General features: G+C 40.2%; 1 protein-coding gene across 5 annotated transcripts in view; it reads left to right on the forward strand.

The window, feature by feature from the left end:
* SLC35D2 (solute carrier family 35 member D2) overlaps positions 1-8910 on the forward strand; it is an 83878-nt gene extending 74968 nt beyond the window's left edge. For 2 of the 5 annotated variants that reach the window (XM_064291126.1, XM_064291129.1), the window contains 3 exons: positions 3453-3531; positions 5585-5667; positions 6742-8309. In XM_064291126.1, the coding sequence (XP_064147196.1) occupies positions 3453-3531; positions 5585-5667; positions 6742-6844 (265 nt within the window). In that variant the 3' untranslated portion in view covers positions 6845-8309. Of the gene's footprint in view, positions 1-3452; positions 3532-5584; positions 5668-6741 lie in introns of all 5 variants that reach the window. The other 3 variants (XM_003407502.4, XR_010322944.1, XM_064291128.1) reach the window with 3 other exon arrangements.
* The last annotated feature ends 3357 nt before the right edge of the window (positions 8911-12267 follow it).

The following is a 12267-nucleotide window of genomic DNA, read 5'->3' on the forward strand; positions in this document are numbered from 1 at the left end:
TGTGGAAATTATCAAACAATATCATTAATATCACATGCAAGTAAAATTACAATGAAGATAATTCAAAAACAGTTGCAATAGTACATTGACAGGGAACTGCCAGAGATTCACCTGGATTCAGAAGAGGGATATCATTGCTGTTGTCACATGGATCTTGGCTGAAAGCAAAGAGTAACAGGAAAATGTTTACCTGTGTTTTATTGACTATGCAAAGGCATTAGACTGTGTGGATCATAACAAATTATGGATAACTCTGCAAAGAATGAGAATTCCAGAACACTTAATTGTGCTCATGCAAAACCTGTATGTAGACCAAGAGACAGAACAAGGGGATACTGCATGGTTTAAAATCAGGAAAGGTATGTGTCAGGGTTGTATGGTTTCACCATACTTATTCAGTCTGTATGCTGAGCAAATAATCCAAGAAGCTGGAGTATATGAAGAAGAACTCGGCATCAGGATTGGAGGAAGACTCATTAACAACCTGCATTTATGCAGATGACACAACCTCGTTGCAGAATGTGAAGAGAACTTGAAGCACTTAGTGATAAAGATCAAAGACTATAACCTTCAGTATGGATTACACCTCAACTTAAAGAAAACAAAAATCCTCACAACTGGACCAATAAGCAACATAATGATAAACAGAGAAAACCTTGAAGTTGTCAAGGATATCATTTTACTTGGTGTCTTATCTAGTGCTGCTATAACAGTCATACCACAAGTAGATGGCTTTAACAAAGAGAAATTTATTTCTTCACGGTAAAGTAGGCTAAAAGTCCAAACTTGGGGCACTGGCTCCAAGGGAAGGCTTTCTCTCTCTGTTGGCCTTTTCTTCAATCTTCCCCCAGACTAGGAGCTTCTCTGTGCAGGGCTCCTGGGTCCAAAGGATGTGCCCTGCTCCTATCACTGCTTTCTTGGTGGTATGGGGTCCCCCTGTCTCTCTGCTTGCTTCTTTCTTTTATATCTGAAGAGATTATTTCAAGACACAATCCAATCTTGTAGATTGAGTCCTGCCTCACCAACACAACTTCTACCCATCTTCCCTCGTTAACATCATAGAGGTACGATTTACAGCTTATAGGAAAATCACCCAATACCCGGAATCATGGCCTGGCCAGATTGATACACACATATTTGGGGGGACATAATTCAATCCAAGACACTTGGATGTATAATCAATGCCTATGGAAGCAGCAGTCAAGAAATCAAATGACGTAGTGCCTTGGGCAAATCTGCTGCAAAAAACAAAGATGTCATCTTGAAAACTAAGGTGTGCCTGACCCAAGCCATGGTGTTTTCAGTCACCTCATATGCATACAAAAATTGGACAAGGAAGACTGAAGAATTAATGCCTTTGAATTATGGTATTGATGAAGAATATTGAATATACCATGGACTACCAGAAGAAGGAAGAAATCTGTATTCGAAGAAGTACAGCAGAATGCTCCCTAGAAGCAAGGATGATGAGACTCCGTCTCACATACTTTGGACATATTATGAGGAGGGACCAACCCCTGGAGAAGGACAGCATGCTTGGTAAAGTACAGGGTGAGGGAAAAAAAGGAAAACCCGTAACAAAGTGGATTGACACAGTGGCTGCAACAATGGGCTCAAACATAACGATTGTGAGGGTGGTACAGGACTGGGCAGTGTTTCGTTCTATTGTACACAGGATTGCTATGAGTTGGAACTGACTCGGTGGCACTTAACAACAATAGCATGGAAGACAGAGAAATCTTTAAAATCCAGCACATCGTAAACTCTGAGTATCTTTCGAGTTTAATTCTCCAGCAAAGTGTTGAATGTAATCCCTTTCAACATTTCATCTCCTGATTTGGGTGGGTGGAGTTTTGCACTCTACTTGAGTTGCACTTATCTTTGTTCACTACTTTTCTGAGTTAACAAATTTCTTTATCTCTGATAGAATTCTACAGTCTTTTCCTGTATGTTTGTATTTTCTTGTCTGGTGTTTGGCCACAACTCTGAATTTAGTAAAAGTCATTTTATTGACAAGTAGGTGTCAATACTTACGGGTAAGTGTTGAAGGATCCCTGAATGCTTGGATTCGCTTCGGTAATAGGGTGTTATAGACAGGAGTGTTGACATGGGGATTCCATTAATATCAGTTTCCTTTTTCCAAAGCCAGCAATCCATCAGCAAATTCCCTTTTTAATGCCATTGGTTCTCAGTGCTGGCTGTACATCAGAATCACCTGTGGGGCTTTTGAAACGCACCCTGCCTGGGCCCTACCTCAAACTAATTGAATGAGAATCTCTGCCAGGCATCATTATTGTACTTTTGGTGTTGGTGTTGCAGTAAAAATGTATATAACGAAACATTTGCTATATTAGCAATTTTTGCATGTACAATTCAGTGTTGTGGTTTTCTTAATTTGTTTTTTATTGTGGTAAAATAACAAAACATTTGCCATTTCAACCATTTTTTTGTGCACAATTCAGTGACCTTAGTTACATTCGCCATGTTGTGCAAACATCCATCATTGTGTTTTAAAAAAGCAGAGCAGGTGATTCTGTTGCTTGGAGAAGATTTAAAACCATGCTTGTAACAGAGCTGTTAAACTAAAGGATTTTAGGTTGTTTAAAAAATCTCCTTCTCCTTACCTCCTTTTCATGGAAACACTGCTGGGAATTGAACAGACAACATGAGCACACCTAAGGGGAAGGTGTGGCTAATCCATGTTGGACCATTATCCTGGAATAAATCAGAGTTAATAAGGAAATGATTTAAAATGTGGGTCAGAAAAACCTTTCTGATATGTGTTTCTTTTATTCATTTATTTTATTCTGCTGAATATACGTGTAACAAAACATTAATTACCTTTGCCATTTCAACAGTCGTCACATGTGCAGTTCAGTGACATTAATCATGTTCATCACCCTTACCTGTTACCAAATTTTTCCATTCCCTGTAATGGAAGTTCAGTGTCCCCTAAGCACTGATTTTTCCTTTACCGCTTTCTCTTGCTTGCCCCTGGTAACCACTAACAAACTCTGGTCTTTACATACTTGCCTATTCTACCAAAAGGTTAGTAGCTAGAGCCCACCAGGTGCTCCTTGGAAACCCTATGGGGCAGTTCTACGCTGTCCTGTATGGTCGCTATGAGTTGGAAAAGACCTGACAGCAATGGGATATTTTGGGTTTATGTAAGCAGGATCATACAATATTTGCCTTTTGTGTCTCACTTCACTCCGCATAGTGTTCTCAAGGTTTGTCCACGTTGTAGTGTGCATCAGGAATCCTTTCTCTTTACAGCAGAGTAATACTCCATTGTATGTGTACACTACATTTTGTTTATCCATTCATGTAATATGTGTTCCTTTTTTTATTTTTTAAGCACGTGTACATGGTCACTTGTGGGCTCTTAGTCACCTATTAGTCTTGCCAAGCATAGGAAGGTACACACTGAAGGGCTTGTTTCCTTGCTTCAGGTTTCTGTTGATGTACTCCACAGTTTTGTGCAGCTATTACAACTCGGCTCTGACGACGGCGGTGGTAGGAGCCATCAAGGTACGTGGAGGGAAGCCTCGGAGAGAATAGCTGAATTGGGGGAATTGACTGGATCAGTATTTGTGATAGAAGCTGAGTTTTAGTGTTGTTGTTCTTGTCAGTGGTGTAGCAAGTATGGAGGCTTGTGACATTTCCAGCTGGGCCAGGCGACCCCCTGTCCCTTCTAATCAGTAAAACAGAGGGAAAATTTGCCAATTTAAAAAGGGGAGACAAAACTATAATTTTAAATTTGGGGTGAGTAGGAGGGGATGGTGTGGGACAATGAAGTGAAAGGTTGAAAAAAAAGAAATCCAGATTTCTGTGATCACCAAGATACCTTGTGATCTAACAATTTGGTTTCCTGGGAGAACCTGTCCAGTAAGAAAGGGAACCCTTGTGAAGAGCTGTTTTCAATCTAGGTACAATCTATTGTTATTCTCGGTAGTTATGGCCTATAAGGTTGCTGTGAACGCTGAATCAGAGATTACTAAAGCGTTGCTCTTATGCAGATGCAGGGAGGACTCTGTTCCCATGAGTCTCTTGTCACAACATTCAATCAAACAATCAATGCATAACCTTGTTTTATGAGTGTTTCTGGTTAAAGACACCTTATTTAATATATGTTGTTGATTCATTAACATTGAACTCATGGCCAACAGCATCGTAACCCATGTCTGAATGAAGCTTATCTAACACATGCGTTTTCTCTGTAAGGCATGTCAGACTTCTCGTGCTTAGGAACACTAGATAACATTTCAGCACTACGCTTGGGGGCCGTTTTAAACAGTGAAATCGCTAACAAAAAGCGCAGAAATGCAACAAATGTGGCACTGTCTATTTAGCAAAAAGGACATTTGCTTACGGTGTAAGAGCTGACACAAGAAAGCAGAGCCGTTGCCTTGTTCAGCCTCAGCTGGGAACGTGTGTGTCGACTCGAATTTTTCGCTCTTCTGTACATGTTTGGGAATGACCACAGAAGTGCCACAAATATTGATGTTGGGATTATAAATAAATTTTATAACCAAATTTTTTAACCAAATTTGCACATGTGGACTCTGGATAATGAGAATTGACTGTATATACCCAATTATGAGGTAAATTTGTGTGTATGTCGTGTGTGTGTATTTGAACGAATTATATTTGAATACACATATATATACATACACATACATGTATACACACATATGAATGAGTAGGGGATGGAGTTGCTCCCAATTCTATTATACAGTTACTTTGTTTTTCTATTCGTGTGAACTCTTAGAGTGAATGAGAAAAGCTACCTGCTTCAACAGTAGACCTGTCTGTTGGCTGTCCAGAGGCCTGCCAGAATACCTTGGGACAGAGTATCGCTTGGAATTATTAGATGTCTCAGTGGTTCAGTGACAGAATTCTCACCTTCCATGTGGGAGACCCTGGTTTGAATCCCAGTCAGTACACTTCATGCAGCTACCACCTGTTTGTCAGCACAGGCTTGCATGTTGCTATGATGCTGAACAGGTTTCAGAGGAGCTTTCAGACTAGGATGGACTAGGAAGAAAGACCTGGAGATCTACTTCCAAAAATCAGCTAATGAAAACCCTGTGCCACACAATGGTTCGATCTGAAACTGATCGTGGGGGTGCCACAGGACTGGGCAGCATTTTATTCCATTACGCATAGGGTCGCCATGAGTTGGGGGCTGACTCAGTGGCAGCGAAGAGCAAAAATAATAACCATCTGTTCAAGTTCAGGATCAATTTGATTAAAATTCACTATCCAGTGACAGTAAAGTGGTGGGACCTTGCAAGCTGATTACAACACAACTCTTACATCGTCTTTCTATCTGCTAACCTGAAAGGAGGGAAATGAATAACGCACTCTTATTATTGTTTATTTCATTTCTTTATAAACTTTCTTTGTAAACCCATACAGGATGGCTTTTCATTCACTCATCAAACATTTCATGAAAATATACTAAGCCCAAGTCTCTATGCAAAGTAGCCAAAATGTTTCTTTTCAGATTTCTCTACATATATGTATTTTTCCCCCAAATCCTTTGCTTGTAAAGTGATGAATCCTCTATCTTTTTCTGCAGAATGTGTCCGTTGCCTACATTGGGATGTTAGTTGGTGGAGACTACATTTTCTCTGTGTTAAACTTTGTAGGGTTAAATATTTGGTAAGTGGGATTTTTAAATGAACTTAGTAAAATAAGAATTCCAAACAGTCTGATTAATATGTAATAAAAAAGGAGCAAAGAGAAATATTGCATTTTAAGCCAGTAGGTGTTTTGACATTGAGATTTGTAAAAAAAATTTTACCCAAATCACTGAGTTTGTCTATTTTTTTATGATATACTCCCTCATGTGGGTCGTGAGGACGTGTGAAATGCAAGTTCAAGGGGCTGGAATCTGAATTTAATTCATGAATCACCCTAAATTATTTGCTTTTCCCCTGTGAAATGGGTCTTATTAAACTTGTGCCATATGCCAAGGATCCTGGGAGGATTAACTAAGATGCTTTTGAAAAGCATTCTGGGATCCCAGACATGGGACCCAGTTTTGTAGGGTGATGTCATATAGTTCATGCAGTAAAAACCAAGTGCTTATTTTCTTTCCAAGATTCTATTTTAGACCTGATCCACTCTTTTTCTGTCCCAAAGATCTGTAAATAAGTAAGGAAATTCTCATAAAACAAACCACAAACTGGAGGAGAAAAAGCAAAAAAGAAAAAAACAAGCCTGTTGCTGTCAATTCGATTCCTTCTCTTGGCAACCCCATACGTTACAGAGCAGAAGTGTTCCATTAGGCTTTCTTGCCTGTAATCTTTACAGACCACCAGGCCTTTCTTCTGCTGTACTGCCAACCTTTTGGTTAGTAGTTGAATGCAAACTGTTTGTGTCATGGACTTAGCAGGGGTCTGATTAATTCCTTCCAAATTAAGCTGACAGAGTTTTTAAAGAAGGAGTTCCCAGGGTGGTGCCAACAGTTACTAACTGAAATTTTGGTGGTTTGAATCCACCCAGAGGTGCCTTGGAAGAAAGGCCTGGCAATCTACTTCTGAAAAATCAACCATTGAAAATTCTATGGAGCAAATTCTACTCCGACACACATGGGGTCGCCATGAGTTGGAATTGACTCCATAGCAACTGGTTTGGTTTTGGTTTTATTTTTAAGAATGGCAGGGACTGCTGGTGGTATCACCTATGAAATTCCCAGAGTTATGTAATTTTACTCCTTTTCTCTTCTTTCAGCATGGCAGGAGGTCTGAGATACTCCTTCTTAACACTTCGCAGCCAGTCGAAACTAAAACAGCCTGTGGACGAAGAAAGCATTCCTCTGGATTTGAAGAGCTAGGATCTGTGGCTTGCAGACGGGGGGTCAGGGAGACTTTCCCAGATGTTCGAATGTGAAGCTGGACTTTTCGGAGGGGGGGACATACATCCCCCCTGGTTAAAGTACAGATATAAACGTCTACAAAATGCAGAGAGAATCTACCTCACACGCCACTGTACGATGAATCATCATTGGTCCTGAGCATTGTATCTGTGCAAAGCCTTAGTGAACATTTTCAGTGTAAGCCATTGGTGAAAGGGATTTTTTTTTTCCAAAGAGAGATTTGTGGATTTCTAGACCAGTTGTTTTCTTTGTCACATGAGACATGCAAAGCTCTGTCTGAAGTGCATAATCTACACATCTGGGCCTCCCCGCCGTCAGCCGCTTTGTGCTTTCTGAGGTGGCAAAGGATCCATGCTGTGTTGGTGACTATTTTCTTATCAGCGACTTTGCCGAAGTTCAAAGGTCCCAGCCAAAGCAACGTGCCAATGGGAAAAAAAAATCTTTTTTTTTTTAGTTTAAAGAGATATGTCTTTATTTTAATAGAATTAGCGAATTAACTACCTGTAAAGTTATTTGCTAGCTTTGATTTACTCTTATATGTTTGTATCTTTTCTTAATCATCAAAGTAAAATAAAAAATAATTTATATGGCTACATCATGTTGTTGTTAGCTGCCACTGAGTCAGCACTTGACTCATGGGATCAGGCTGCTGTGATCCATAAGGTTTTCATTGACTAACTTTCGAAAGTAAACTGCCAGGCCTTTCTTCCTAGCCTGGGCGCCTCGCTGATGTTTGTTCTGCATCACAGGAGCGTGCACGCCTCCCTCACAGCGGGGCAGTGACTGTGCACGAGGTGCACTGACTGGGAATCGAGCCTGGGTCTCCTGCATGGGAAGTGAGAATTCTACCACCGCTGCCCCTGTGGATACATCATACTGTGATATGCTTGTAGACAGGTAGAAAATAGGAAGTCAGTTATTTACAATGTGGAAAAATGCTCTGCCTTGAAGGGACATTCCCAGAAAAACATTAGGTACTCCTTTTGACTCATGTTGGAAGACCTTGGGAAATCTGCAAATAACTCAGCGCAGAGCCAAAATAAAAAACAAATGAAATCCATCCACCTATGGCCAGCTGATCTTTCACAAAGGACCAAAGTCCATTAAATGGGGAAAAGACAGTCTTTTTTTTCTTTTTTTGGAATATTTCTTTTTTTATTGTGCTTTAGATGAAGGCTCACAGAACAAACTAGTTTCTCATTAAGTAGCTAGTACATATATTGTCTTATGACATTAGTTCACAACCCCCCAACATGTCAACACACTCCTTCTCAACCTTGGGTTCCCTATTACGAGCTTTCCTGTCCCCTCCTGCCTTCTAGTCCTTGCCCCGGGACTGGTGTGCCCCTTTAGTCTCATTTTGTTTTACGGGCCTGTCCAATCTTTGGCTGAAGGGTGAACCTCAGGAGTGACTTCATTACTGAGCTGAAAGGGTGTCCGGGGGCCATACTTTTAGGGTTTCTCCAGTCTCTGTCAGGCCAGCAAGTCTGGTCTGGAAGAGACAGTCTTTTTAACAGATGGTGCTGGCAAAGCTGGTTGTCCATCTGTAAAAAAATGGAACAGAACTTATACGTCACACCGTACACAAAAACTAACTCACAATGGGTCAAAGATCTAAATATAAAACCTAAAATGATAAAGACCATGGAAGAAAAAATAAGGATGATACTAGGGCCCTAATATATGGCATTAATAGAATACCAAAGATAACTAAATACGCACACACAGCAGAAGATGAACTAGATAAATGGGACCTCATAAAAATTAAACATTTATGCTCATCAAAAGACTTCAGCAAAAGAATAAAAAGAGAACCTACAGACTGAGAAAAAAAATTTGGGTACTACATATCAGTCAAGGATTTAATCTCTAAAATCTATATAATACTTCGACACCTCAACAACAAAAAGACAGTCCAGTTAAAAAATGCACAAACTATATCAACAGACAGTTCACCAAAGAAGACATGCAGGCAGCTAACAGACACATGAGGAAATGCTCATGATCACTAGCCATTAGAGAAATGCATATCAAAACTACGATGAGATACCATCTTACTCCAACATTACTGGCATGAATTAAAAAAAAAAAAAAAAAAACAGAAATAACAAATGTTGGAGAGATTGTGGGGGAGATTGCAACTCTTATGCAGTGTTGGCAGGGATATAAAATGGTACAACCACTATGGAAAATGATATGGTGCCTCCTTAAACTAGAAATAGAAATACCACATGATCCAGCAATTCCACTCTTAGGAATTTATCCTAAAGAAATAAGAGCCATCCCATGAGTAGGCATATGCACACCCATGTTCACTGCAGCATTATTCACAATAGCAAAAAGACAGAAACAACCTAAGCGCCCATCAACAGGTGAATGGATAAACAAATTATGGTACATACACACAATGGAATACTGTGCAACAACAAAGAACAATAATGAATTCGTGAAACATCTTGCCACATGGATGAATCTGGAAGGCATTATGCTGAGTGAAATAAATTACCAAAGGACAAATATTGTATGAGACCACTATTATAAAAACCCAAGAAAAGGTTTACACACAGAAAAAAAAAATCTTTAATGGTTATGAGGGAGGGTAGTGGTGGGAAGGGGAAAACACTAACTAGATAGTAGACAAGTGTTAACTTTAGAGAAGGGAAGGACAACACACAATATGGAGAAGTAAGCACAATTTGACCAAGACAAAGTCATAGAAGCTTCCTAGACACATCCAAACATCTTGAGGGAACGAATCACTGGGGCTGAGGGCCAGGGACCATGGTCTCAGGGAACATCTAGGTCAATTGGCATAACATAGTTCATAAAGAAAATGGTATACGTCCTACTTTGTTGAGTAGCCTCTGGGGTCTTAGAAGTTTGTGAGCGGTGATCTAAGATATACCTCTTGATTCCCTCCCAGCCAGAGCAAAGGAGACCCTGCTAACTCAGAACTGAAGCCATTCCAGAAGTCCACTTTTCACCCGAAAATTAGACAGCATATAAAACAAACAATAACACATGAGAAGTGTGCTTCTTAGTTCAATCTAGTATATGAGACTGTATTGGCAACACCTCCCCCAAAACAAAGAGGAGAAGGCAGGAAGGGACAGAAAAACTGGAAGAATGGACATGGGGACCTGGGGTCGAAAGGGAAATGGGGAGAATGCTGACGCATTGCAGGGATTGCAACCAATGTCACAAAACAATTTGTGTATGAATTTTTTAATGACAAACTAATATGTGCTGTAAATTTTCACCTAAAATGCAATAAAATTAAAAAACCAACCACACACACAAACACAAAATGAAAGAGCCCAAAACAATAATAACAAAAACAAAACTTTGAGGATCTGTCTTGTGTCTTAGTCATTTAGTGCTGCTATAACTGCAACTCCACAAGTGGATGGCTCTAACAAAAAGAAATTTATTTCTTCACGGTAAAGTAGGCTAACAGTCCAAATTCAAGGTGTCAGCTCCAGGGGAAGGCTTTCTCTCTCTCTTAGCTCTGGAGGCAGGTCCTTCTTGTCAATCTTTCCCTGGACTAGGAGCTTCTGTGCACAGGAACCCCAGGTTCGAAGGATGTGCTCTGCTTCCGGTGCTTGGTGCTTCTTTCTTGGTGGTATGAGGTCCCCATTCTCTGCTTGCTTCCCTTTCCTTTTATCTTTTGAGAGATAAAAGGTGGGGCAGGCCACACCCCCAGGAAACTCTCTTTACATTGGATCAGGGATGTGACCTGGTAAGGGTGTTACAATCCCACCCTAATCCTCTTTAACATAAAATTACAATCACAAAATGGCGGACAACCACAGAATACTGGGAATCATGGCCTAACCAAGTTGAAACACACATTTTTGGGGGGACATAATTCAATCAATAATTCAGTCCATGACATCCTGTTAATATTTTAAGTAACTAATATTTCTTTCCTCATCTCTCTCTAGGTTCATTGAGAGTACTTTAAAATTCTGGTCAGGTAGGCTTTAACCAATGTACATTTCCCCTTAGGTTTGCCTAGCTTCCCAGACCAAGGGGTGCCTGGGAAGGAACCTTGAGTGGGCAAACGATACCATTAACATCTACATCAAGAAATGGATCGTCGAAATCTGGGTTGTCCAGGGGATAGCGCCCCAGTGTAGGGGTCAGAAAACCGTCCTTCTAGTCATGACTTTGCTGAGACCTTGGCAAGTCCCCCCATTATTTTAATCTGTGTAATTTACGTAAACCTCTAAGTTCCTACCAGCTCTAACTTTCTAAGTTTCTAGAAGCTGAGTCAGATGTGGAACAGAGCAGGAAATGAAGGGATGTTTGTGTTGACATATTATTTCAAGGTACTTTTTTTATTGTAAATATTTGTGTAACCAAACATTTGCCATTTTTGCATGTACAATTCAGTGACATTAACTATGTTCATCATGTTGTTTAACCACCACCATGGTCTGTTTCCAGATTTTTCCATCCCCCTTAACAGAAGCTTAGTATCCCTTAAGCAGTGAGTTCCCCTCCCTCCTCTGCACCCTCCTACTAGTCCGCCCCTGGTTGTTAGTTGCCGTTGAGTTCATTTTGACTCATGGCAACCCCATGTGTGCAGAGTAGAACTGCTCCACAGGGCTTTCAAAGCTGTGACCTTTTGGAAGCACATCGCTAGGTCTGTCTTCCAAGGTGCTTCTGGGCGTGTTCAAACTACAAACTTTGGGTTAGTAGTTGAGTGCTTAACCATTTGCATCACCCAGGGACTCCTTCCTGCCCTTGGAAGCCACGAATAAACTTTGGTCTCTATAATACACTTGCCTATTTCAGTTTACTTTTAAAAGGCTTCTGGAGTAGTGACTTTGGGGCAGAAGGAGCTCCCGAACTGCTATAACCACCTTCCATTGCATCATCGAAATATTTTCAGAAACCCCAGAGACCAAATATGTTAAGATTGGAAAAATATAAGCATCAACTCCTTATTTACAGTGACAAAATCAAACAAAAAGAAGCCTTCACTTTCTTCCAGAAAAAAAATCTTTTCTGTAATTTTTTATCTCATAATTCTTATAAAAAAAAAATTATAGGAAGGTGATTTTTTGTTTTTCTGAAGTCTTGATATGGTCAATATTTTGTTTTCATAGCCAAGGTGCCTCTACCAGGAGGTTTTTATTTAAATTTTTTTTCTTTTGCATTCACCTCCAATGCCTTCCTTGGCCATTTCTTAAATGATCCTTTTTACCTGTGGCCACAAAGCATGGAAGGACTGTTTCCTCTGCTTCCTGTGTGAGCAGCAGAGGGCACCATAAAAGCAGCTCAGAACCTGTGTAGCCAGATTGAAAGTTGCATTTTTTGCTATGTCTCCTTCCAGTTGATGGAGGCAGAGAACTACAGGTAGTCTCAATTTACAA

This window comes from Loxodonta africana, chromosome 9, assembly GCF_030014295.1.
Source record: "Loxodonta africana isolate mLoxAfr1 chromosome 9, mLoxAfr1.hap2, whole genome shotgun sequence".
NCBI lineage: Eukaryota > Metazoa > Chordata > Mammalia > Proboscidea > Elephantidae > Loxodonta > Loxodonta africana.